At 48.8% G+C, this 26,885-nt stretch overlaps 2 protein-coding genes across 3 annotated transcripts; one reads left to right on the forward strand and one right to left on the reverse strand.

Moving 5' to 3' along the window:
* On the forward strand, window positions 1-7,936 carry Nsun5 (NOP2/Sun RNA methyltransferase 5). The gene is made up of 10 exons (XM_027416180.2): window positions 1-149; window positions 250-372; window positions 1,206-1,380; window positions 1,464-1,572; window positions 5,498-5,636; window positions 5,808-5,923; window positions 6,849-7,027; window positions 7,198-7,408; window positions 7,483-7,626; window positions 7,780-7,936. Exons 1-10 carry the CDS (start codon window positions 57-59, stop codon window positions 7,886-7,888), a joined length of 1,398 nt encoding a protein of 465 aa, XP_027271981.1. The 5' UTR covers window positions 1-56; the 3' UTR covers window positions 7,889-7,936.
* On the reverse strand, window positions 7,933-26,876 carry Pom121c (POM121 transmembrane nucleoporin C). 2 transcript variants are annotated; one of them, XM_027416178.2, is made up of 13 exons: window positions 26,284-26,875; window positions 24,923-25,138; window positions 24,193-24,351; window positions 20,587-20,667; window positions 18,600-18,771; window positions 17,287-17,378; window positions 16,450-16,523; window positions 15,996-16,120; window positions 15,787-15,889; window positions 15,025-15,213; window positions 12,743-14,347; window positions 10,302-10,424; window positions 7,933-9,926 (listed from the first exon to the last, which is right to left on the reverse strand). In XM_027416178.2, exons 1-13 carry the CDS (start codon window positions 26,850-26,852, stop codon window positions 9,829-9,831), a joined length of 3,606 nt encoding a protein of 1,201 aa, XP_027271979.1. In that variant the 5' UTR covers window positions 26,853-26,875; the 3' UTR covers window positions 7,933-9,828. The 2 variants fall into 2 exon arrangements, with proteins under 2 accessions (XP_027271979.1, XP_027271980.1); XM_027416179.2 differs by lacking the exon at window positions 10,302-10,424 and having other exon boundaries at window positions 7,935-9,926; window positions 26,284-26,876.
* Between the last annotated feature and the right edge of the window lie 9 nt (window positions 26,877-26,885).

The following is a 26,885-nucleotide window of genomic DNA, read 5'->3' on the forward strand; positions in this document are numbered from 1 at the left end:
CGCAGAGCCTGGTCGAGCTTTGCGACAGTGCCGTAGAGGGCGTGCGGGGCGGCAGCATGGGGCTGTACGCGGCCGCGGCGGCGGTGCTGGCGGGCGCCGAGGGGCGCCAGGGCTCCCTCAAGGGGCTGGTGTATTCCAGCAGCTTCCAGGTAGCGGGCCGGGGGCAGGGACGGGGCGAGCCGGGCCGGGCCGGGCCGGGCCGGGGCAGTGGGTGAACGCGGGGTGCAGCGTGTCGCCCTGTGCCCCCAGAACGTGAAGCAGTTGTACGCGCTGGTGTGCGAGACGCAGCGCTACTCGGCCGTGCTGGACGCCGTGATCGCCAACGCCGGGCTCCTTCGCGCCGAGAAGAAGCTGCGGCCGCACCTGGCAAAGGTGAGCGGCCCCGTGGCCCGAGCCGCCCCCTGTGCAGAGCTCTGCCCCTCTTTCTGGGAAACGAATTGGGCCCGAACGCTGTGTCTTCATGGGGAGCACTGTGTGAAGGGTTAAATAGGACAGAGGCACAAACTAGCGGTGGCAGCAGCAATGATGGCAAGGAAGGCTGGGGGTCCAGAGCTCCCCTCAACGGGGGCCACCTGGGGAAAAGGTACAGGCGTGGGAGGCAGGACACTGGGTTATGTCTGTCTGTCTGTCTGTCTGTCTGTCTGTCTGTCTGCCTGCCTGCCTGCCTGCCTGCCTGCCTGCCTGCTTGCCTGCCTGCCTGCCTGCCTTATTGTGACGCTGGACATTGAACCAACTTGCCAGAGAAGAGTTCTACCACTGAGCCACACCCCAGCCCCTCACTGGGGGATTCTAGGCAGGTGCTTACTGCTGAGCTGTACTACTATTACTTCTGTGGAGGACACTACTCCTGAACCTGCTCCCAGTCTCTTCAATGGTGGATGTCTCTTTCACATACCCACAACCCTTTACTAGGAGATTCTACGAAGGTTCTATTGAGCCATGTCCCTGGCCCTTGTTTTTTGAGACAGGTTCTTGCTAAGTTGCTCAGGCAGGTCTTAAATTGGTAACTCAGGTTGATTTTCAGTTTGTAGTCTTCATGCTTAAGTGTATGAGATTGCAGGGATTATAGGCATTTGCTCCCATAGTGGGCCATTAATTTCTTGGATGATCTTGGGCAAGAAAATCCCCTTGACCTGACCATCTGGACAGCCCTCCCACTGGAGGGTTTTATGATGTTAATAGTTTTTCTGTTTTTCTCTATCCAGGTGCTTGTGTATGAATTGTTGCTAGGGAAGGGTTTTCGAGGGGGTGGAGGCCGATGGAAGGCCCTCCTGGGCCGACACCAGGCAAGACTCAAGGCTGAGTTGGCCCGGCTCAAGGTTCATCGGGGTGTGAGCCGAAATGAGGACTTGTTGGAAGAGAGATCCAGGCCTGGCCAAGGTGAACTGGAGACTGGGGGTGGGGGGTGGGTTATGGCCTACAGGGGGCTTGTCTTCCTTCCTACTCATTGCTGTGGCTTCTAGCCTACCAGGTGCCTCGGTTTGTACGTGTGAACACGCTCAAGACCTGCCCTGAGGATGCGATAGATTATTTCAAGAGACAAGGTTTCTCCTACCAGGGTCGGGCTTCCAGGTGAGAACTTAGCGCCTGCCTGGGTGCCTTCATTTTCCTGGATATCCAGATTCCTGGGGAAGAAAAAGGGGTCTGTGGGAAGAGACACTAGGGATAGTGACTGCTTTCTCTCAATGTTTTTTCCTACTTTCCCAACAAGATTTTCTCTCTTTAAAAAGACGTTACTTTTGTTTTAAATGATGTATACTATGTATGTCTATGTGTGGGTGTGTGCATGTGCCAAAAGAGGCTGTTGGACCCTCTGGAGCTGGACCCAGGCAGGTGAGCTGCTGCGCATGGTGCTAGGAACCCAGCTTAGGTCCTCTGAAAGAGCAGTGTGTTCCTAACTGCTGAGCCATGTCTCTAGCCCCTCATCATCTTCTGAGACCTGTTTTTACCAGAACTGCAATTCTTATTCTATGTTCTGGTGACCCTTCCATTTGTTCTCTAGCTCAGCAGTCTTGCCTTTCCAGGTTGGTTTTTTTTTTTTCTTTTTTTTTTTTTTTTTGGTCTTGATTACAGTCTTTTCAACTGTGGGTCAAGACCCAATGGGCTGCAGAACAATGTACAGTTTGATTTTTTTGGGGGGTGGGGTGGGGTTCAAGACAGGGTTTCTCTGTGGCTTTAGAGGTTGTCCTGGAACTAGCTCTTGTAGACCAGGCTGGTTTCAAACTCACACAGATCCACCTGCCTCTGGCTCCTGAGTGCTGGGATTAAAGGCGTGCGCCAAATATTTGGGAACAGTAAAAGGTTTCTGTAGACACAATGATAAAACATAATTCATAATCAGACATCTGAATCCAGGGTGTTCTTAGCATGTGCCAGTGTTTCATTATGTGATATATGTCCTGGGCTCTGAACACACAGCACATGAACTTTGCAGTGCACATCCCAGCACAGCCCACAGACACTACTCGAAACATCTTGCTCATATTTGAGACTACTGCGTATTAGGGACTACAGTGTTTTACTGCACGTATAGTTTCTGCTGTTAGAAACATAATGGTCTAGCCGGGCGTTGGTGGCGCATGCCTTTAATCCCAGCACTCGGGAGGCAGAGGCAGGCGGATCTCTGTGAGTTCGAGGTCAGCCTGGTCTCCAGAGCGAGTGCCAGGATAGGCTCCAAAGCTACACAGAGAAACTCTTATCTCGAAAAACCAAAAAAAACCAAAAAAAAAAAAAAAAAAGAAACATAATGGTCTAAATATGGAAGACAGGGCTGGGGAGATGGCTCAGAGGTTAAGAGCACTGACTGCTCTTCCAGAGGACCCAAGTTCAATTCCCAGCAACCACATGGTGGCTTACAACCATCTATAATGAGATCTGGTGCCCTCTTCTGGTGTGCATGCATGCAGATAATTGTATATGAAATAAATAAATAAAATCTTAAAAAAAAATATGGAAGACAAAGACCTTATTTCCTACAATTAATACTGCCATCCCTTACATGGAAGTATCAGATTCGTCTGTCTTTGTATTGTATTGCATTAGAATGTCTCCTTTTAAAAATTGGTGTTTGATTTGCTAACTTGAGTTTCACAAAAAGTTGTTAGATGGATTTTGGCTTTGGATCAGGACAAAATTTTCAACTATTTTTGAAATGGCCCTAAACATACTTTTTGTCATTTTGTGTTACATATTTACATGAAGTGCTGTTTTGTTTGTTTGTTTGTTTGTTTGTTTTTTTCCGAGACAGGGTTTCTCTGTATTGTTTTGGAGCCTGTCCTGGAACTCACTCTGTAGACTGGGATGGCTTCGAACTCACAGAGATCTGCATGCCTCTGTCTGTGAAGTGCTATTCTTATTGTTATCATTTATAATGTCAATATATCAACCCAATTTTAATCCTTTTTTTGCATTTTTTTATTTGAATTAGAAACAAGATTGTTTTACATAACAATCCTGGTTCCCTCTCCCTCCCGTCCTCCCCTCTCACTCCCTCCCCCAAATAAAACCCTACCTATCACATATCCTTTCTGCTCCCCCTGGATGGTGAGGCCTTCCATAGGGGGTCATTAGAGTCTATCATATCCTTTGGGATAGGACCTAGGCCCACCCCCGTGTGTCTTGGCTCAGGGAGTATTCCTCTATGTGGAATGGGCTCCCAAAGTCCACACCTATGCTAGGGATAAGTACTGAACTACTACAGGAGGTCCCGTAGATTTCCGAGGTTTCCTCACTGAAACCCATGTTCCTGGGGTCTGGATCAGTCCCATGCTGGTATCCCAGCTATCAGTCTGGGAACCAAGAGCTCCCCGTTGTTCAGGTCAGCTGTTTCTGTGGGTTTCACCATCCTGGTCTGGACCCCTTTGCTCTTCACTCGTCCTTCTCTGCATCTGGATTCCAGTTCAGTTCAGTGATTAGTTGTGGGTGTCTGCTTCTACTTCCACCAGCTGCTGGATGCGGGCTATTGGGTGGCATATAAGTCAGTCATCTATCTCATTATCAGGGGAGGACATTTAAGGTAGCCTCTCCTCTGTTGCTTAGATTGTTAGCTGGTGTCGTCTTTGTAGATCTCCAGACCTTTCCCTAGCACCTGATTTCTCTGTAAACCTAAAATGTCTCCCTCTATTATGGTATCTCCATTCTTGTTATCTTCTATTCTTCCCCTGACTCAACCTTTCTACTCCCTCATGTCCTCCTCACCCCTCCTCTTCTCCCCTTCTCATTCCCCTAGCTCCCTCCCCCCTCTTCCCATGCTCCCAATTTGTTCAGGGAATCTTGACCCTTTCCCCTTCTCCAGGGAACCATGTATGTCTCTCTTAGGGTCCTCCTTGTTTACTAGCTTCTCTGGCAGTGTGGATTGTAGGCTGCTAATCCTTTACTCTATGTCTAAAATCTGCATATGAGTGAGTACATATCATGTTTGTCTTTCTGTGATTGGGTTACCTTGCTCAGAATGGTTTCTCTAGTTTTTCCTTTGTTTTAAGTTGTTGAGATGATAATATAGTTATGACATTTCCCTTTTCCCTTGCCTGCTTCCAAGCCTTCCTATATAACACTCCATGTTCTCTTCAAAATTCAGAGCCTCCTTTTCATTAATTGTAATTGGATGCACATATATATTTAATATGTATATTAAATTGCATACATATATATTCTTTTTAAAAAATATTTTATTTATTCATTATGTATACAACATTCTGCTTCCATGTATATATGCACACCAGAAGAGGGCACCACATCTCATAAGGGATGGTTGTGAGCCACCATGTGATTTCTGGGAATTGAACTCATGACCTCTGGGAGAGCAGCCAGTACTCTTTACCTCTGAGCCATCTCTCCAGCCCCAATGTTAATCATTTTAATTATCATTGTTGTGTTTCATGTGTGAGGGTATGCAGAAAATGAACTTGTGGGAGTAGGTTCTCTCTCCACCTGTATGGGGGTTCCAGGGATTGTCTCAGGTCTGTGAAAGCGAGTGCTTTTACCTGGTGAGCCACCCCCTCTTAGAGGCAGGGCTTGACGATATATACTTGTTATCCCAGTACCAGGGAGGTTGAGATGGGATTGAGTTCCAGATCCTGTCTCAACAAACATGGCTCAGCAGTTAAAGAGCAAACACTGCTCTTGCGGACGACCCAAGATCAGTTCCTAGCACCCATGTAGGGTTACTTATAACTCCAATTCCAGGAGACTCTTGGGGTGTCTGCTCTTACACGCACATAACTAACATAGTTACATAATTTAAAATAAGTCTTTGTTTAAAAGTGAAAAACAGGGGTGATAGTTCAGTGGTTAATGGCATGACTGCTTTTTCAGAGGACCAGAGTTTGATTTTCAGAACCCACGTGGCAGTCACAACCACCTGCAACTCCAGTCCTAGGGAATCCGATGCCCTTTTTGGTCTCCACAGCACTGTATGCACGCTGATGCAGACAAAACACCCTAAGCACATAAAATAAAGGTTAAAAACAAAACCTAACCAGTGGTTGTTCCCTGCCAGCCTGGAGGACTTGCGAACCCTCAAGGGGCAACATTTTCTTTTGGATCCCTTGTTGTCTGAGCTTCTTGTGTTCCCCGCACAGACAGATCTGCATGACCATCCGCTCTACCGCGCTGGCCATCTCATCCTGCAGGATAAGGTGTGTGTGTGGGTAGGGGGGTGGCAGGAGAGAGGGAGGGTGTTGTGGGGGAATGATTTATGGGGGCTCTGCAGGATAAGGTGTGGGGGGGGTAGGAGAGAGGGGGGTGTAGGGGAATGACTTAAGGGGACTCTGTGTTCACCCAGCTGCCCACCATTTCTGCCCTGCTAGGCCAGCTGCCTCCCAGCCATGCTGCTGTCTCCCCCGCCAGGTTCCCATGTCATTGATGCCTGTGCTGCCCCTGGCAACAAGACCAGTTACATTGCGGCCCTTCTCAAGAACCAGGGGTGAGTGTTGCCCTCTCACCCCTTTGAGGCAGAGGGAGGGGTGTGGTTGAATCTTGTGTTGTTTTGGGGGGTTAGTCTCACTGAATGATACAGATTGAGAGCATGGCCCTGGCAACTCAGCCTAGTTCCAAGCCAAGCTACTGGTGTGAGACTAAACTCCCTCAGTCCTTAGGGTTCTTCCCAGGCTGGGTGTCAGTGGCTGGGACCCTATAAGCCACTTACATATACTGTATCCTAGCTTTGTGTTTTGTTTTGGGTGGTAGTGCATTGGGGATTGAATCCCCAAAGCCTTATTCATGCTAGGTAAGCACTATACCACTGAGCCACACCCCAGCCCCTCACTGGGGGATTCTAGGCAGGTGCTCTGCCACTGAGCCACACCCCAGCCCCTCACTGGGGATTCTAGGCAGGAGCTCTACTACTGAGCCACAACCCCTAGATCTGTGTCCTGACTTAGTTTATGTAACAGCGTGATGTTACCTAACTGTGGGATTCCATGCTCCATGAATTCTCAGTTTTAGAGCTGGCAAAATGGCTCAGTGAGCACTTGCTGTTCCTGAGGACCTGAGTTCAGTTCCCAGCACTCATGTCTGGTGGCTCACAACTTCCTTAACTTCAGCTCCCTGAGTTCCAACACTCTTCTTGGCCTCCACAAGCACCTGCACATATGTGACATATAGACACATAAGTCTTTTTTTTTTTTTTTTTTTTTTTTTTTTTTTTTTTTTCAAGATTTATTTTCTGTATGTAGTGCTCTATCTGCAGGCCAGAAGAGGGCATCAGGTCTAACTATAGATGGCTGTGAGCCTCAGGACCTCTGGAAGAGCTGCCAGTGCTCTTAACTACTGAGCTATTTCTCTGGCTCCCTAGAAGTTTTAATTTAAAAGAAATTCTCAGTTCATTCTGCCTCTGCTCTATTCCCTAGGAAGATCTTTGCATTCGACCAGGATGCTAAGCGACTGGCAGCCATGGCTACACTGCTGGCTCGAGCTGGGGTCTCTTGCTGCGAGTTAGCTGAGAAGGACTTCCTGACAGTCTCTCCCTCTGACCAGCGTTACAGCCAGGTCCAGTACATCTTGCTGGATCCTTCTTGTAGTGGCTCTGGTGAGATGGGGACAGTGTGGCTGCAGTCTTAGCCCCACAGCAACTTGGATACTAAAGGCTATCAGTTAATCTTGGTATTACTTCTAACTTATGACAATAGGCAAATGCTCATCTATACAATGAGGATTTTGGTGGGAAATGGCTTCATAGCTGCAGCTCCTTTTCCATAGGTATGTTGAGCCGGCAGTTGGAGGAGCATGGAGGAGGTACACCTAGCAAGGAACGCCTGCAGGCCTTGGCAGGGTTCCAGCAACGGGCTCTGTGCCACGCACTCACCTTCCCCTCTCTGCAACGCCTGGTCTACTCCACGTGTTCCCTTTGCCAAGAAGAGAATGAAGATGTGGTCCAAGTGGCTCTACAGCAGAACTCGGGGGTCTTCAGGTAATGGTGTCCCTAGAATCTGAGAGGTCGCAGGCTATTTCTCACTAGGGTCTGAGTCCTCTCCTTCTCCACAGATTGGCTCCTGTCCTACCCACGTGGCCTCACCGAGGTCTGAGTACCTTTCCAGGGTCTGAACACTGCCTCCGGGCTTCCCCTGAGACCACACTCACTGGTGGCTTCTTCATTGCTGTGTTTGAACGGGCAGAAGTGGTGCCCGGGTGAGTAAGCAGCAGGGGTTTTGTTTGTGTTTGAGGCAGGGTCTGTGTGACCCGGGTTGGCTTACACTTCACTGTGTAGGTAGATGAGGCTGGCTTCAGAGTTTGAGCCTCTGCCTCCTGAGTACTCTGCTAACCTCTGACCTCTTCTTCCAGCCCAGCTCCACAGGACAAAGCAGTGGCTCCAGAACCTCTCAGCAAAGCTCCAAAGAGAAAGAGAAGACGCAAAGCAGCAGCTGGTGCCAGCGTAGAGCCAAGCACATAGTGGGCACTGGCAGTTCTACTAGTTAAATAAAGGGCAGACTCAGGTCTATGACAGATCACAGTTTTATTTTTAATGACATAAGCAAGAACAATCTCACATTCATACTAAAAATCTCAGCTACGCTCACAGGAACTCAGTCTGTCTGTAGTGGGAAGCCCTAGCCTCCCTGTCCCTGTCCAGCGTGAGCACGGACAAATGTGCTCACACACCGAGGCTATGCCAGGACGCCTCTTCAGGGGCCCTGGATGCAGGCCTGCTGTGGAGCTGAGGTAATTAGCTCAGACTGAATTGCAGGGAGGCCCCTTCCTTACCTGAGGCACAAGTAGAGGCTTCCTGTGAAGATCCCCACCACCTATCCCCATCCCTACAGGCATTTGGGACTTGAGGTCCAGCTCTCCCCAGCTCCATACAACCCAGTCTAACCCCTGCCAGTCACAAAGGTAAGGGACCAGTTATAGCTACATCACATTGTTTATAAAGTAAGACTCACACTTATACAACATGTCCAGAAGGAGCTCTGCCCCCTTAGCAGAGCTGCTGGGGACAGCCATGAGCCCCTCCTTCACACAGGCATAACTATACAGCTAATTCCTACTATTCAATAGCATTTATACTTAACCACCTCAGTGAACCAAGCTTGAAGGAATTTAAAAGGCAATTTAGCTTAAATATAAAAATAAATTTTTATTTTGTTAAAAAACGTTTAAATATTTTTTTTCTTTTAATTTAGACACACGCATTCATACTTCTCCCAAAGAGGATGGGCATGGCAGCCAGGCTCTGGGGCCTAAGGGTGTGGTTTTTGGAAAGGAAAGAGAAAAGCTAGGAAGGACCCTTTTGGGAAAACAAATAAGAAACTTAAAAGTGTAGTCCATTAATCTAAAACTCCAAACACAGGCAGAAGATGCCCTTGCCTGTTACGTGGGGGAGGACCAACAGAGGGAAGTCTTTGCTCCCATAGGCTCCATCCCCTGGGCTGCCAGCCCGTAAGTCAAAAAAACACTATTGAGAATTCAGGAGTCAGCACTGTGGCTGTCACGCGGTGCCACTTTCAGCATTCAATTAGCTAGGCCTAAGAGGGCCCAGGCGACATTAAGTCCGGCATTACCAACATGCCGCCACACATACAATTCAATTCTTCCTCCAAACTCGATTCAAGGAGCAACACACATTAACATCAGACAAACACAATACAAGGCTTGGAAAATACAATCCCGAAGAGGCAAAGTGGCCCGTGGGGTGTCGGGCAGGTGAAGAGGCAGCTAGAAGCAGTGGTGGGCAGTCTGCCTGCCCCAGGACTTCCTGGAGCAAACTTCTCCCCTGGCTCTGCCAGGCTAAGTCCTGAGCCACCACCTTTATGGAGGCTGGACTGGCGGAAGGCTGGAGATAAATACACTTGGAAGAAGAGGCGAGCAGCGCCCACTGGGGTCTCCAAGGCAAAGCAAGATTCACTGCCCTTTAAAAAGGAGTGAATCTCAGAGGACAGACAGGTGAAGGACAAAGCAGCAAGAAATGAGGAGAGACCCTGAAGGAACCAGAGGAAGAGACCACTTCTTATGGCCAAGCCAAGCAGGCAAAGCTCAGGGATACTCCATTCCCCCATCCTACACAAGGTATGCTAGGGATCCAAGTGGTGCTCGAGAGGGGATGGCCGCCTAGGCTACACATTAAACAATCGCTGGGGCAGCAAGAGGACAATATGTACAGATGTTTCTCCAGTTCTCCAGCCTCACCAGTGTGACTGCTCAAGTAAAGTATTGGGCTTCTGCCCCTCCCTGGGGCACCCACTTTCTCTAGAACAGAAAGGGCCAGGCTGCCACTTCTGCCCTGGTGATGGGCTAGGTTTGCTATGGAATTCGAAGGGTCAGAGGCTCTTCCTAGCAGGTGCTGAGGTCCAGATTCAGGCAAGGAATGGGGGAGCAGAGACAAGAGGCAGGCTACTACTTCTTGCGGGTATGCTGCCTTCGGGCCTGAAGTCGCTGTCGAGCCCCTGGGGTCTTGGATCCCGCGCCAATGGAAAACGAAGGGGCCGCTGATCCTGGAAAGAGTTGACAAGACCTCATCAGGGCAGCTACTGCCAAAGAAAATGTGCCTGGTGTGTTGCTCTGGGAAGCTAGGTCAAAGGAAGACGCATAGATGTTCTACTACAGGGATTCCAAAGCTGTTGGCAGCCCTATTAGCCCTTGGTGGGACCCGATCATAAACATGCAGGAAAAACACCAACATATAAAAATAAAGCAAACCAAACAAAACCACACCAACACTTGGCTTTCCAAATGTTTGAGTTTCCTGAGAAGGCTCAATCTTCCTGTCCAATTCCCCTAGACCCTGAGGGCCAGCAATCTGCTATCCTCATAATCACTCCTCATCCAAGGGACAGGGGTGTCACGCTGGCAACAGACTGGCTGCTTACCGAAAGGTCCGACTCCAACAAAGCCTTGGGCAGGTGTTGAGGAGGCCCCAAACGAGAGGCTGCTGCCTGCGGTGCCTACTCCAGGGGCAGGGGCACTCTGCCCAAAAGTGGGTGTGGGCGTGCCTAGATGGGAGAGATGGGAAGCTGCAGAGCCTGGGCTGACCCTCAGAGCCTAGCTGGCCTCTCCCACCCTCCATGCACAACTGCAGCAGATTAACCTAACACTGTCAGGTTAATCTCACCCTGCCTCCCCACCTCTCCTCTCGCTCACCCTGTAGGGTCCCTAGCCCTCCCAGGATGCCCTGAGAATGGTTCCTGCTCTGCCTGTATGCAATTATCTCAGGGCTGTATTGTTGTGATGCTGCTTCCAGATCATTTCTCACCCCTCCTACCTCAAACACCCATTCTTTTGTTTTGCTATTTTTGAGACCGGGTCTGCTATGTAGCCCAAGTTGGCCTGAAACTCTCCAACCTCCTGTTCAAGCCCTGTCCAAGCTGAAGTACCAGAATAACAGACATGCACACCATACCCAGCTAACTCCTGAGGTTCAGACCACCAGGCTCTTATGAACAGTCCTGGTCCTTGCAGTGTCACCTGTCAATCATTCTTTTTCCCCACCCCCACAAAGGACCCTGACCCATCACCCTCCCCATCACCATTCTTAAGTGACTTCACCACTAGTGAAAAGACTCGTGATCCTTCAGTGCCAACAACAGCCACACAAACTCTCCCTGTGTGCTGTCTTGTGTCTGTGTTTGGACCAGTGTACTATTCGTTCTGGGAATGTATAGAAGCCAGAGGTTGACACTGGGTGTCTTCCAGAGTCTCTCACCAGCCTGGAGCTGGCTATTTTGGCTAGACTGGCCAACAAGTCCACGGGATCTGCCTACCTCCACACACTCAGCACTGGGATTACAGGTACACACTACTGCCTCATCTAGTACTGGGGATTGAACTCAGATCCCTTACACTCAAGGGGCAAGTACTCTGACTACTGAGCCATCTCCCAGCCCTGTCCACCCACTTATTCCAGAGGTTGCTTGAACCTCCGCACACTTCGAGAACTCATCATGTTTCCACCCATGAACAAACCACCTGGCAAACTGTATACTTTCTCTGGTTATATCCCTTTTCTCACCACTGTTCCAGACGACTCAACAGACCTACCTCTCACCTTCCCACTTCCCCAAGAGTTCTCTCCCCCTTTATTTACCTCTTAAGGCCAAAACTCAACCTGCACAAAGCATACAAGATCTCTTCACCCTTCAGCTTGAAATTCTATTGTGACTCCCTGGATATTTAAAATCCAAACAATGAACCCTGGCTATGAACTGGCATTATGATTTTTGTTTAATGGGAGAGAGAGCTCAATGGTTCCAGAGAACCTAGGTTCAATTCCCAGCACAAAAATGGCAGCTCTCAAATGCCAAGAAATCCAACACCCTCTTTGGCTGCTATGGGCACCAACATGCATATGGTACAGACATACATGTATCAAAACACACCCACACACACACACACACACACACACACACACACACACACACACACAATCAATCTATATATCTATATCTATATCTATCTCTATATCTATATCAAATCTTTCCCACCCCCTTGTTTTTGAGACAGCATTTCTCTGTAGCTTTGTAGAGTCTGTCCTGGAACTCGTTCTGTAGACCAGATTGTCCTTGAACTCAGAGATCTGCCTGCATCTTCTGGGATTAAAGGTGTGCACCATGCTTATATATATATATCTTTTTTTTTAGAGGCGTATGTAGAGCTCTGTGTGTGTGTGTGTGTGTGTGTGTGTGTGTGTGTGTGTGTGTGTGTGTGTACAAGTGCAGTGTATGTGGAGGCCAGAAAGCAGCATCAGATCCCTTGGAACTATAGTTATTGGCAGTTGACAGCCACTGGATGAGGGTGCTGCAACTCCATTTGGGTCCTTTTTAAGAACAGGTCTTGGGCCGAGCGTTGGTGCTTTAATCCCAGCACTCAGGAGGCAGAGGCAGGCGGATCTCTGAGTTCGAGGCCAGCCTGGTCTCCAGAGCGAGTGCCAGGACAGCCTCCAAAGCTACACAGAGAAACCCTGTCTCAAAAAACCAAAAAAAAAAAATAGAGAACAGGTCTTGGGCTGGAGATGGCTCAGAGGTTAAGAGCACTGGCTGTTCTCCCAGAGGACCCAGGTTCAATTCCCAGCACCCACATCACAGTTCACAACTCCAGTTCCAATGGATGTGATACCTTCACGCCAATGCACATAAAGTTAAATAAATTATTTAAAAACAAAAAACAAGAACAGGTTTTACCTACTTCAGCCCTCCAGAAACCTTTCTTGGGTATTCAGGGACCCTCCATCATTAACTAGCTTGGACTGCCAGCTGGTCTGTAACTTACTTGTAGGCTGTTATGTACTAAGCCTTAACATGGTTCCCAATCTTACCTCCAAACACAGGCTTGCTTTCAGGCGTACTGCCCACATTGAAGGCGAAGGGTGAGCTCTGGTTGGATGTGCCCAGGGTGTTCAGGCTTCCCCCAAAAGAGGTGGTGGTGCCTGTGGCCCCACTCTGTCCAGATCCAAAGCTGAAAGTTCCAGAGGTGGAGCTGGTGCCTGGAGTAGCACCAAGCCCAAAGCCTCCGCTGCCAGGAGCTGCTGAGCCACCGAATGTGAATGGGGATGGAGTAGAGCTGCCAAACAAAGAGCTGCTGCTCCCACTGTGGGTGGTCTGCGTGGTGGCACCAAAGCCAGAGGTGGTAGCTGAACCAAAGGAGAACACAGACGTGGTGCTACCGAAAGCTGGCTGCGTGCTGGCAGGGGTGCCAAAGGTGGAGACTGTGGCTTTCAACCCGCCGAAAGCCGGTTGTGCAGCGCTGCCAAAGGTGGCTGGTGCTGGGGCTGCTGACGGGGCTGCAGCCACAGAGTTGCCAAAAGTGAAAGAGCTGCCAAAACTTGGGGCAAGTGCTGGCTTGGTGGCCCCCTCAGTGGCTCCAAACGTGGGCTGTGGGTTGGCTCCAGGGTATGTTGGGAGTGCAGGCTTGGCACCAGAGCTAAAGGGAATGTTGAAGGCAGGAGTGACAGTGCTGCTGAAGGTCAGTGTGGGCTGGCTGGTAGTGGAAGGGGCTGAGGTGGAGGTGGCCAGGGTCCCGCCAAAGCCACTGAAGCCACCAGTGCTGCTGCTGCTGCTGGCCGCTGTCTGGGCAGAGCTGGCAAGGGACTGGGTAAAGGAGGTGCTGGCTGCAGATGCTGCTGTGGCAGAGGGCTTGCCAAACTGGAAGATGGAGGACAGGGGTGGGGCAGAGCCGGCAGTAGTGACAGAAGGGCCTCCCCCAAACAGAAGTGGCTGGGAGGTGGAAGTCATGGTACTGTTGGCAGTGCTGGCCACAGTGGTCACTCCAAAGCCAAACACAAGCTTTGAGGCAGAAGCTGTGGTACCAGAGGCCACTGTGGAGGTAGCAGTGGCCAGGCCAGTGAAGAGAGGGCCTGGTGTGGCTGTAGTGGTGGCTGTAGCAGTCGTCTGCTTCAGGGAGAAGGGGGCTGACAGGGGCATGGATGTAATTGGCTCCACACTGTCAAAAATGGGCTTGAAAGTGGGAGCTGTGGTACTTGCTGTTGTGGGGAGAGTGGTGCTGGGTGAAGTTGTTGTAGTGGTGGCTGGGGAGCTAGATGGCAAGGGGCTATCAGTTTCACTTTTAGGTGTGGTCATAAAAATGGGCTTGAACATGGGAGAACAAGCTGGGCCAGTCGTGGCAAGGGAGGAAGTGGCAGGTGGGTTCAGCATCCCAAATAGCATGCTGGGCTTCGGGGTGGGGGAGGGAGCCGTGGAGGCTGGAGTGCTGACAGCCTGCTCAGCCTGAGGGACTCCGGGGGACTTGGTGTCAGTGAGTGGTGTTGCAGATGAAGCAGGGGCCAGCCCCAGGAAGGTGGCTGTAGGTTTGGAGTCTGATGAGGTGCTGGCCAACGGCCCTGTCAAAGGTGAGACAAGAGGGGTCAGGAGGCTGGGTGTCTTCAGAGGCGAAGGGGCCGCAGTAGTTGCTGCTGCAGTAGGCTCTGTGAAGAGGAAGTGAGGTGAGTTCTGAGGGTGTCTGCAGGTGGCATTTAGCATGCTATATCCTCTAGCACCAACAATGTACAGGGACTCAAGAAGACATTATTTCTACTTCCAGATTCCAGGAAAGACAAAAGGAAGAAGCAAGCACGGGCTGCATGTGTGGTCATAAAGGAAAATGCCATTAGCACAACTCTGGTGTCTACTTACTTACTTTACCTACATGTGCCTAGCCTATTCATCTAACAAAGACTAAACATGTTTATCAACTCAGCAGAGTAGTATCTGTCTGAGCTCCAAGAGCTGCCTCTCCAGTGTGAGAAGCACTGCTACAACGGTGTGTCCACATGCGGCAGCATGAAGGTACTAGCTGGCAAAGGTTCACCAGCCTCACCCAGAGAAAGGGATTTCAGTTACTCTAGGCTTGGGATCCAGAAAGCTCTGACACTTTATGGGACGGACCACATCATAACTGCAGACAGTTCCCAAGGAAGACATCGTTCTCACAGATGACACAGGCTTAGAGCAGTTGGGCACTTGGCTTTGAATCATGAACCCAATATGATAGCCTGCCTCCTGCATATTTCTGGACCAGGGCATTCTGAAGCCTAGGACCGACAGACTCTACATCCCCTTCATGTCAAAAGCTTGTCATTACAGGGCAGAGCGCTCTGCTTACCTGAGGATGGTGGGGCTGGAGATGGAGAGTCCTGCATCTTCTTCAAGCTCTCCAACAGCGGGTTAGAGCTAGGCATAGGCACTGGGAGGGAGGCTGGTGAGGCGGCAGGCCCTACCGCAGCAGGCAGGGTGAATGTGAATGGAGGATTGGCAGCAGGTGGGGTTTCAGTGGCTGAGGTGGAGGCGTCATCTGAGGAGAGACAAGTTTCTTACATGGGAGTTCCAGAGTAAAGGTACAGGAAGCTCAGAGCCCAAAATGCTTGTCCAGAAATGTTTCCCTAACCTCACAGGTGGCACACTGATCTATAGGCCTCAAAGAAGACCTAAGCAGGTTTCCCAAGGAAGAATGAACAAGGAAGCTGGAGTGGGGGTGTGACACATGGCCTGTGCTGGAGTGCTGGCAGGAGGTCTATGAGGGTGAGGCAAACTTGGGTTAGACAGTAACACCATTTTCACAAACAAAACTTTCATGTCTCATGTAAAAGTGTTGGTGACAGCTATTGGTATAAAGACTCCTGGTGAAATCAGGAACAAAAAATTCAAGAACTGGCTGTAGTGGCAGCCATCTATAACCCAGTCCTTGGGAGGCTGAAGCAAGGTTATGAATTTGAAGACAGCCTTAGATAGATGAGATTCAAAGCTAAAACAAAGGGAAATCAAGTATTCTACCACTTCTCTCCCAAGGAAACCCTCTGAAACGAACCCCAAGACAGCAAGGTGTTCGTTCTGCCCCTCTAGAGCACACTGAGCTCTGCATCCTTACCTATCTTGTCCTCCAAGACCTTGTTAAACCACTGCAGTGAGGCTTTCCTCTCCATGTCCAGGTCTTCCGCAGTGATGGAATAGCCTAGCTCAGGGGGTGGTGGCTGCCCAAGAGAACAAAGACAGGTTAGGCTAACCCCCAGAAGCGGGAAGAACCCGCTCCCAGCCCTCCTGAGTCTGAAAGAGCTGAGAGGGAGGGAAAAGACATACCAGGGTGAGCTGGTCCCCTCGCCGGGAGGGTAGCAATTGAATTTTGCGTTTGCGTTGCCCAGAGCTGCCAGGTGTGGGTGGGGAAGTCCAAGAGTTCTGCTGCTTCCCAGTGGCTGTATCTGTAACTAAAGACAAACACAGGTTTGCTGGACTCCCCACTCATCCAAGACAGGACTGTTTTGTTGGAAGACATCATGTTTTCTGTGTGTGAGTGGCCTGGAAGTATCCGCAGTGTCATTCCAAAGGTGTACACAACTGCTTCTGGGATGGCTGTGACCCAGAGCCCCACATGAGCTCATTACCTGCCAGTCCTCACATATGTACTGAACTGTGTCTGCCTTTCTCTCTTCCCACACTAAGGACAAGATAGACAGAGCAATGCTCTGTTAACTCCAATGGTGCTACCTTCCACACCTCAGATGCCACCCTCAGCCCACACGGCTTCTCTACTTACCCTTTTCTCCTGGGGACTCCTTGTCTGTTACCAAGGGAGCTGAAGAACAGGAATGGGGACATGGCTCCTCCTCTCTGTGGGGATTGTGAAAAGGCTAGATTTTGTTTGGGAAGACTACCTGGGCTGCACAGCAACTTCTCACTCCACTCACTCCACTCACTCCACTCACTCCACTCACTCACTCACTCACTCACTCACTCACTCACGGCCAGAGCCTACAAAAACTATGGCTCTAGGTCTCAGCATGTCACATGTCACAGTTCTTGTAGAAATGAAGGTGGGCAGTTAACAGAGGCCACGAATAACTGGTCTTTAGTTAAATATAGTACAGGAAACTGCGAAGCCTTACTCAGAGCCTGCCAAGTCCAGGGCCCCAGACCGCATCTTCAGGCTCTAACAGTGGGTTAGTGCTGAGAGCTAGGAGTGAAGCTGGTGAGAAAGCAGGCCAGTGACAGACAGGGTGAAAATAAAAACGGCCGGGTGGCAGGCAGGGCCAGACAGACACAGACAGACCTGATCCCCGAGGGAGCCGAGCTCCAGTGAAGAGTGAGCTGGGGCCAGGGACCCAGGCTCCCTGCTGACCCGATCCACTCTGCACTCCACTCCCAGTGGCCTCTGCACCACTCCCACTGGAGTATGAGACAGAGAAGGGACCCCAACCATCAGTGTGCTCAGACTGCAGGACAGGGGATCAATTGTAGCAGGCGCTTTGCTGCTCTTTTAGGGCTTGACTCTTTGGGCTGCTGAGTCAGAGTCAACAGAATGTTCAACAGCCAATCCCTGGTAAGCCCCATTTTTCCTGCCCACAGAAAGTAACCAGAAGTGAATAATGACTACCTTGTTTTCTTAGCTGGCCTCTCTGGTGTCTGGGAGCGGGAGGAAGCTGGGCTGGAAAAGGGGGATGAAGTGGGACCACTCCTCTTCCACAGCTGCAAGTCAAGCAGAGTGACACATAGACTATTACTGAGAACACGACTATGTAGAAAGAAATTCTGAACAGGTTAGGTGTGGTGGCACACGTCTAGGAAGCAGAGGCAGGTGGACCTCTGAGTTTGAGGCCAGCCTGGTCTACATAGTGAGTTCCAGAACAGCCAAACCAAACCAACCACCTTTTTAAGGCGCTGAAGAGATGTTCAGCGGTTAAGAAACATCTGCTGCTATTTCAGAGGACCCAGGTTTGGTTTCTCTGGCACCCGAATCAGGCTGCTCATTAAGTACTTTAACTCTAGTTCCAGGAGACTGGAAGCTTTCTGGTCTCTGTGGGCACCTGCACGCGTATGGTACACCTAAACTCACACAGGCTCAAATAAATCCAAATATTTTTGTTTTTCTTTTTGAGTCCAAGTCTTACTGTATAGCCCTGGTTGCAATTCACTATGTAGACCAGACTGGTCTCAAGCTTAAAGTATGTCACCATAGCCGAAAAGTAATAAACCTTAAAAGTTTTTTTAATCCACGTAAGACAATACTTGTACCCATTATAAATTCCAAAAAGGATTATCTACAGTAAAAAGTACACCCTCTATTTTTGCAGATTCTGATATTCTATCAGAATAAGCTTAAGCATATTAAAAAAATACAAGCTGGCCTGAAACCCAGTACTTGGGAGACAGAAGCAAGAGGATCACTACAAGTTCAAGCCCAGCCTGAGAGGCATAGCAAACAGGACAGCCAGGGATCCATGAGACCTTGTCTCAAAAAACAAAACCAGACAAAAAAGGTAACCGATCTATCTGCACAAAGCCACACAGCTACTAGTGTCAATGACATTAATATCAATATCAAGCCTACCCTACAGCAAAGCTGCCTGGCTTCCCTACCCACAGATATTAACTAACTCTAAACAAGAAGGACAGCTACTTCACATTTTAAAAACTTGTACCAAATTCCAAATGCTTATAAATCTCATCTACACTCCAAAATGAACAAACCCTTTCAGCCAAATCAGTACCATTTACTGCACTGTTTTTCCTTGTTGCAGCTGCAGAAACAGCTCCATCTGTATCAGGTTCGCATTCTGTTTAGTCCCTCAGGTCTGTATTTTATTTCATTTGCTATTTAAGGCTATGTATTTGTTAACCTAGAGACAGGTCCAAGGCAAGGCATCAGAGGATGGTTTTGCATCCTTGGTTCATGGCTCTGAGACATACCTGTGAGAGGCCACGGGTGGAGCTGTAGGAGCTGGTGATGGCATTGCGGCTGGAGCTGGGGATGCCTCCTGTGCATGTACTAGTCAGGGAGCTCACAGAGGAAGTACGAGACCGTTTGTTCAAGTGGTCATCTGAGCTCTGAGAAGCCAGACTTCTCTTCAGGGAGCCAGGCCTAACAGAAAGGAAAAGTAGACATGCCACTGAAGTTTCGTTCTTCTCTATTATGCCCTCCATGGTTCCAACACATCTCTTTTAATAACCCTGAAGGCCATAATGTTCTCTTGGGCACCATCAGCAATGACATGGCTCTCAAGTCTGACAAAGAGCCTGGGTCAGCCACGGCATGGAAACACAAACAGGACTATAGACAGCAGAGCAGGAGGTGCCTGGGGCTGAAGGGAAGGATTACACCTTGATTGTGGCTGCATGGAGCAACAGTGTATTGGTCGTCAATGATACTTCAATAAAGCTGTTCAGAGTTAAATACCAACCACTCTCCTGAGCCTCCAACCCCAAAAGAAATTTTTCAGAACCCTTTCTGTAGACCTCTGCTCCTAGCTCTGCTATAGCATGGGTCTCTTTGCTATGTCCCAGGACAATCCACATACCACAAACCAGTTCAGTGACACTGCAGCAAGATATGTTTCCTTTTTCACCTGTGCATCCTGACTGCAGTCAAAGCCAGCCAGCTGTTCCACTCCTCTCGCTAGCTCTCAGATTCTGTCTTTCCCTTGAGACTGTCACCTAGGCTAGAGCCTCCAAAGCCACCACCAGCCTTAAAGGAACTTAGGTCCCTTCTACCCAAACTTCCTCCAAAGTTTTAAACTCAATGTAGAGACATTTAGTATTTATCTTAAATTCCATGTTATAACATTTCTTGAACTGCAGAGGAACTGTGATCCTTCTGTGAAGGGTCAACTATAACATGTTAGTGAAACAGAGTAAGACAGAGAAGACCAATTATTAGATATGGACTTAATGATTTGGTGGTTTAATTAAAGCACTGCTTATACTGCCCATTTCTAAGTATGACTTTACTTGCTACTTAGAACAGAATGACCTGGAGAAACAAAAGGTGGTTGTCCTTAAAACCCGAACACAAAAGCTTACACCCGTCAACTACATGTGTTTAGAACAATCTGACTGCCACGTATGCATCTGTAAAACTTACACCTGCTACCTCACCCTACCTTGTGGTCGTAGAGATATGATGGGGGAAGGTCCTTCTCTGTGTATGTTCATCTTATTATTAAATAAAGTACTGTTTGGCCAATGAGGCAGCAAGTTAGGCAGGACTAGGAGTCGAGGAGGATTCTGGGAAATATAGTAAAAAGAAGTCTTGTGATACAGGCAGGAAGTGACATGGCAGGCAGACTCATATATAAGCAAGGACAAACAGGAAGTGGTCCCCTTTCTCTTGCTCTTCCTCCTGGTCTCTGCTGTAGAGTTGCCATGTGATCTGCTGGCAAGAGAGGGCACCAGCGGAAGGTGTCCTCAATAATATAAGTCTTATAAAATATATAGATTTATGATAATTAAGACTGAGCTAGCAGATGAGAAATCCTAGTCATTGGCCAAGCAGCATTTGTCTCTGTGTGTTACTTGGGACCTTAACGTGGCGGCAGGTGGAACTCGGGCAAACTGGACCCAGGAGCAAGACCTTTCAGAAGCTGTCTGGCTTTGGTCCACTGGTGACATCTCTCCTTCCACTCTCACTGGTGTCAGAGTGCTTATTCCAGCAAGATTATCACAACATTAGCACAATGTATATATGCCATTAAACACGGACCCTGTGTATATTTCACTCATATTAGTGGAAAAACATGAAAAGAAATTGGAGAGAAAATATCCAATCATGGCAAATAAGTCAAAATGTCCCTACAGATTTTACAATGTGAACTGGGTACAATGCAGAAAGCAAAGAGGAAACCTGACAGGGCAACAGCTAAATGCACTTTTTCTAAGCATTCCCAAGCATTTCACTTACTTAGGCACAAATGCAGCAGGGACTCCGTTGGCCACAAGGGGCTCGAATGCTGAATGCCCGCTCCCACTGCTATCATGGCGCCTGTGACAAACCAAGAAAGAAAATCCTCCATGAAATACTATGCTTGTCTTCTCATTCCCTTTAAGCATTTCCTGGGCCAACCTTATGCCTCAGCAGGTAAAGGCACTTGCTGTCAAGCCTGCTGACCTTCGTTTGATTCTGGGAATCCCTGGACCCCACAGGTAGAAAAAGAGAACTGACCCTCACAAGCTATGGTCTGCCTTCCGTGTGTGAACCAACTTACATACAAACACAATAAACAATGTGAAGAAAACTGAAAGCATTTCTTCAAATTCCTGGAACCCAGCACTACCTTTGTGGAGTATATTTTAGTACATTACTCTAAGATTGTCCTAGTAACTAAGGAGCAAGAAAGACCCTGTAATACATCTCACCTACTCAGGTGCATCACAAGGAAAAAAAATTTGAATCAAGTTTTTGTTATTTTGCCCAAACTACACCAGAACTCATTATGTGGCCTGAGGCTGTCTTTGAACTTCCAATCCTCCTAGCTCAACCTCCACAGTGCAGAGGATTACAGGTGCCAGCTACCATGCCTGGCAGATTTATCAGTTTTTAGGGGCCAATTTTGCATCAGATATTACAATAATAAATTTAGTTACATTATAGGTAGCAGTGCTCTAGAGCAGTTAGGAAAGCTCTATCCACCACACACACAAGAGTGTACTCAGGGGCCTAGAGAGATGGCTGAGCAGTTGCCCTTCTTCCAAAGGACCTGGGTTCAATTCCCAGCACCCACATGGCAGTTCAGGTCACAGGATTTGGTATCATCACACAGACATACATGCAGGCAAAACCCCAATGTACATTAAAAATAAATAAATCTTTTTTAAAAATTAAAGAGGTAGGTAGTGACGCAGACCTTTAATTCCAGCACTCCGAAGGCAGAGGCAGGCGGATTTCTGTGAGTTCCAGGCCAGCCTGGTCTATAGAGTGAGTTCCAGGACAGCCAGGGCTACATAGAGAAACTATGTCAAAATAAATAAATAGATGCATGAATATATAAATAAATATATTTATTTATTAGTGTACTCATGGTGCCAGTGACCACTGCTAAATTCCAATTGTGGGCTAAAATAATACCAAATCTACAGGTGCACCAGGGCCAAGAAAAATAATTATCCTAAAGAACATGAGAAGCCTACCTGGACTACAATGGCTGTCATTTTCTCCTTGCCCCCTGGCCATCTGCTGTCCCTGCTTAGCTATGGGGCACCAGCACAATGCTTACTTACCATACCTGTATCTCCGCTAACATTCTTTACTCCATAAATACATGTGCCAATAAAGATTTCCCTAACTAGAGTGGAGCATGGCAATGCACAAAGGTAATCCCAACACTCACTCAGAAGGCTATGGCAGAATGATTGTGAATTCCAGTCTAGCCTGGGCTATACAGTGAATTCTTTTTATTTTATTTTTTCCCTCAAGACAGCGCTTCTCTGTGTGTAACAGTCCTGAAACTAACTTTGTAGACTAGGCTGGCCTCAAACTCACAAAGATCCACCTGCCTCTGCCTCCCAAGTGCTGGGATTAAAGGCATGCGCCATGACCCACTGGCTCATAAACAGTGAAGTCTAAGACAGTATGGGCTACAAAAACTGTCTCAAAAAAGAGGTCAAGAAAAAAATCTTTTACTTCATTTTGTCATCTAGTATTAGAAATGGTCAATTTTAAAATTTTAAAAATGGCTATAAATTGTCCAGACAAAGGAGACAATGGTAATTCTTCCCTGGGCACGTGATGCACTGTCTCCCAAGAGGGCCATCCTTTCCTCTTTACACCAAAAGGCCTCCTCATTACTCCTAACACTGCATTTCCAATCCTAACCCTCATACACTGGCAATTTGTAATTATTTTGGTTTTTAACCATTTAGTTGTCTTGCCAGGAGTGCCAGGTGGCATATGGAGAGGATAGTGCCCTGAAGTTCCAGGCCAACCTAGCCAGTCTAGCCTAGATAGCAAGTGTTAGGCCTGGGCTCTAGAGGAAAACCCTGTCTCAAATACCCCCATCCCGAAACACAGTGGGGTTGGAGAGATGGTCCAGTGTAGGTATGGTGCTTGCCACCAAGCCTGATGACTTGAATGCAATCCTGGGCCCACACAGTGAAAGGAGAGAACCAACTCCTCCAAGTTCTTCTCTGCCTCCACATTTCTTCTGATACCTCCCTCCAAAATAAGTGAACACAATATAATTTTAAAATTTTGGAAATTGGGGCTGAAAAAACAAAAATGGTTCAGTAGTTTAAAGCACTGACAGTTCTTGCAGAGGACCCAGGGTTAATTCCCAGCACATGCTGGCTTAATATCCACATGCTGGCTTGCAATTACCTGTAGCTCCAGTTTCAGGAGCTCTGAACTCTTATGAACTCTACAGACACTAAACATTTTAAAATTTTTATATATCATATATATGTGTACACATACCACACACGTGTATCTGTATGCATATGTATATATAAATTTGTTTGCCTCCAAAGTCCCATCAGGATGAAGTATAGGGCCTGGTACACAATGTGTGCCTGATAAGCATTTGCTGAATAAAAGAAAAAAAAAAAATAGTGCAGGGTTGGGTGGCACAGTCCTTGCCTTGAATCCTCCAATGAGAACTACTGCCCAGGGAGACAAGCACTTCTTCCAGCTGTTTATTGGCACTTAACTAAATAACAGAACACCATGATTGGAGGGGAAGATTTCCTTCCTTCCTTCAAACCTGGTCAGCCATTTTTTCTTTTTCTTTTGAGAATTCTTTTTAGTTCCCTACCCGATGTTTTTTATTATGTATACAGTCTTCTGCCAGCATGCCAGCAGAGGGCACCAGATCTCATTCAAGGTGGCTGTGATGAGCCACCATGTGGTTGTTGGAACTCAGGACCTCTGGAAGAACAGTCAGTGCTCTTAACCACTGAGCCATCTCTCCAGCCCCTGGAGGGGAAGACTTTGAGCATTCTCTTTTGAAAATAAAACTTAACAGATCCAAAGCTGATGGCTGGTCAGGCATGCCCATGATCCCAGCATTTAGGAGGTAGAAGGATTTAAGAATTCAAGGCCAGCTTGGGCTGCCAAGTATAACACCAATCTGCAACAGAATACTGGGAGGGGATTGGAGAGTTCAGTGGGGGCGATAATGCTGATGCAGGTGAATTCTTGTATAAAGCAGAGTTTAAGTGCAAGGGAATTGAAATTTACCTAATCGGTGCCTTAAGACATGAAGGGTGCAGGGCAGTGGGGTTGCACACCTATAACCCCAGAACTTGGGAGGCAGAGGCAGGTGGATCTCTGAGTTTCAGTCCAGCCTGGTCTACAGAGTGAGCTCCAGGACAGCCAAGGCTACTCAGAGAAACTCTGTATGGAAAAACTGAACAAACCAAACAAAGAAGTGAACAGTATTAACGCCCTTACTACCAAGCTGTTGCAAGGCATACAGTGGAGCTGACCTCTATACCTTCATGGAAATCACCTATACTTCCACAAATTATCTGGAGTCCACCTGGGAATCCAGTTTTGTACTCTTCTGATCAGTACCTTCTCTTGTTTTCCTGGCCATCGAGATGTAGCTGGTCTTCTTCCTCCACTGTCCTTTTCTTTTTTTCTTTTAGGGCGCTGAGCACAGTCTCCTTCGCACAAGGATCTGGGGCATTACTTGATGGTGAGGACAGCGTTGTGTTGAGAATCTGCTCTGGCCTGCAATGAAAGACAAGATTCTAGAAACAGGATATTTTAACAACCATCAGAACAGAAACCAGAAACTAACCAACAATCAAGACCAACTTAACTTATATATGTGTAGAAACTATCCTGATCAGTAAGTCAGGCTTGGTGGCATATGCCTGTAATCCCAACAGTAAGAAGGCAGAAGCAGGAGGAGCATCCTCAATCTGGGGCCAGCCTGAGCTACACAGTCAATTTCAGGCCAGCCTGTTGTATGAATAGTGTGTGACTGAGCATGTGTGTAGAGATGGCTCAGTGAGTTGCACAATCATGAGGGCTGGCAGTCAGATCCCAGCACCCTCACAATAATCCAGGCATCCTGTATACCCGTTACCCAATTCCAAGGGAACTAGAGACTAGAAACAAGAGGACAGCTAGGGCTTAATCAACCAGACTGAAACTTGGGCCTCAGGCTCAGGGGTGACCCTGGCCTCAAAGGAGCAAGTGAGGGCAATAAAGGAGACCTGAGGCTTTCTTTTGGTCTCCACACAGGTGCAGATGCAGGTGCTTACCTGCACACACTCGTTTGTATACACATACTCACCCTGGCGAGCGAAGTAATTTGCTGTCTGGAGGGGCAATCCTCACAGTCACTGGGCTACACACCATCCTCGAGTTCCGTGCAGATAGCACTGCCTTCTTGTGACCACCATTCCAGCACACTGTTGGCAGAGACCCAAGCAAGGAATACTGGGCCTGCTGAATGGGATACCGTCTTCGAGGTGTTATAACGAACCGATTGGATAAAGATCCACAATCTCTGTAGAGAATAGGAGACACATGCTGGAACCACAGAACCTCAAAAGAACATGGGATTCAACTGACTGCAGAAATAGAGGCATCAACACTTCTTTTCCAGAAAATGTCAACCCCCCCCCCATTTATTTTTGGCAGTGACAAAACCCAGGGGTGTGTGTGTGGTAGACAAAGCACTATACCATTGACAGCTCAGATCTTAAACCTTTCTAAGCAACAGGGAACAGAGCATTTTAAGGGCAATTTCCCTCATCCCATCCAAGGGCAGAAAATAATCAGTTGCTTAATGGCCATCTCTACCATGGTCTTCAACAAATTAAGAGAGAAACTGAAGACCTTGGCCACACAGATACTTCAGAAGCACACGAAGTTGTGGTGTATAGGGATGACTTTATTTAATTTGTGGTGTATAGGGATGACTTTATTCATCACCTCTGGCTGAGTGGGTAAAAGTGCTTGCTGCTGCCAAAAACCTGTTGACCTGAGATCAATCTCAGGGAACCACATGGTGGAAGGAGAAAAATGACTCCAGTAACCTGTCCTCTGAACTCTAATGCGGATGCAATTAAAAAAAAAATGCTTTTATCCAGAATCTAGGCTGACCATGGTGGAGCACACCTGTAATCCCAGCACTTTGTAGGTGCTAGCAGGAAGGTCAGCAGTCCAAAGTCATCCTCACCTACAGAGTGAATTCAAGGGACAGCACAAGCTACTGTCTCAACACACACACACACACACAAAAAAAAAAAAAAAAAAAAAAAAAAACAAAGGCTAGGGAATGAATGGGCAGAGTGCTTGCCTGCTATCAATGAAGCTGTGGGTTCGACCCCAGCACAGGATACAACCTGGTGTGATGGTGCAAACCTGTAATCTTGTCCTTGAACTCCTCATCCAGAAGGTGGAGGCAAGAAGATGAGGAGTTCAGGGACAGCCTCAAACAAAAAATAGGTTTGAGATCAATCAGCCTGGACCAAACACCCTACCTTAAAAAAAAAAAAAATCGGGAGAGTAATGAAGGGAAAGGGGGAGGGATACAAAGAGAAGAGAAAAAGCAAAGTGAAGAAAAAAGGAAGGTAAGGGAAAGTCGGATTTCCAGGTGGAGCTCTAGGTTAAAGCCCCGGCGACCCTGGCAAGATCGCCACGACTTACCGGTGGGGCAGCCTCCGAGAGGCTCGTAAGAGTGGGGTGGGGAGCGCGGGGTAGACATGGTGGACTCGCTGGGCCGCCGACGTCGGCGGCGGGGAGCGAGAGGGTGGGCGGCGGCCGGGCCTGTCCCTGGGGTCCTGCGCTAGGGCAGGCTGAGGGGGGCCGGGCTTGCCGAGATAGCTGCCCATGAGTAAGAGCTCAGCGGGGTCGGGGCCTCCGAGCGGGCTGCGGGGCTCACAGACGCTGCCGTTGACCGTTGGCTTGGCTGGGGGCGGCGAGGCAGTGAGAGCCGGTCGCGGTTGGCGGCGCGAGTCACGCACGAACGACGACAGGCCCCGCGAGGCGCGGGGTTCGCGGCTCAGGCCCCACCAGGCCGCGCTCGCCCCCACGGCCAGCCAGGCCAGCGCGGCCGCCGCGGGCACCAGGTAGAGCGCGAGGCCGAGCAGCGCAAGGCCAAGTGCCGCGGCTCCCGCCGGCCCTCCGCAGCCGCGGGTCCGGCCCCGGCCTTCCCGTACGCCCAACGGGGGCCGCCGCCGCTCGACTCCGCCAGCTACCGCGGCCGCCGGAGACATCGCGGCTCCGCGCCGCGGGGCGGACTTAAATAT

The sequence above is a fragment of the Cricetulus griseus genome, chromosome 4 (genome assembly GCF_003668045.3).
Source record: "Cricetulus griseus strain 17A/GY chromosome 4, alternate assembly CriGri-PICRH-1.0, whole genome shotgun sequence".
In the NCBI taxonomy this organism is placed as follows: Eukaryota; Metazoa; Chordata; class Mammalia; order Rodentia; family Cricetidae; genus Cricetulus; species Cricetulus griseus.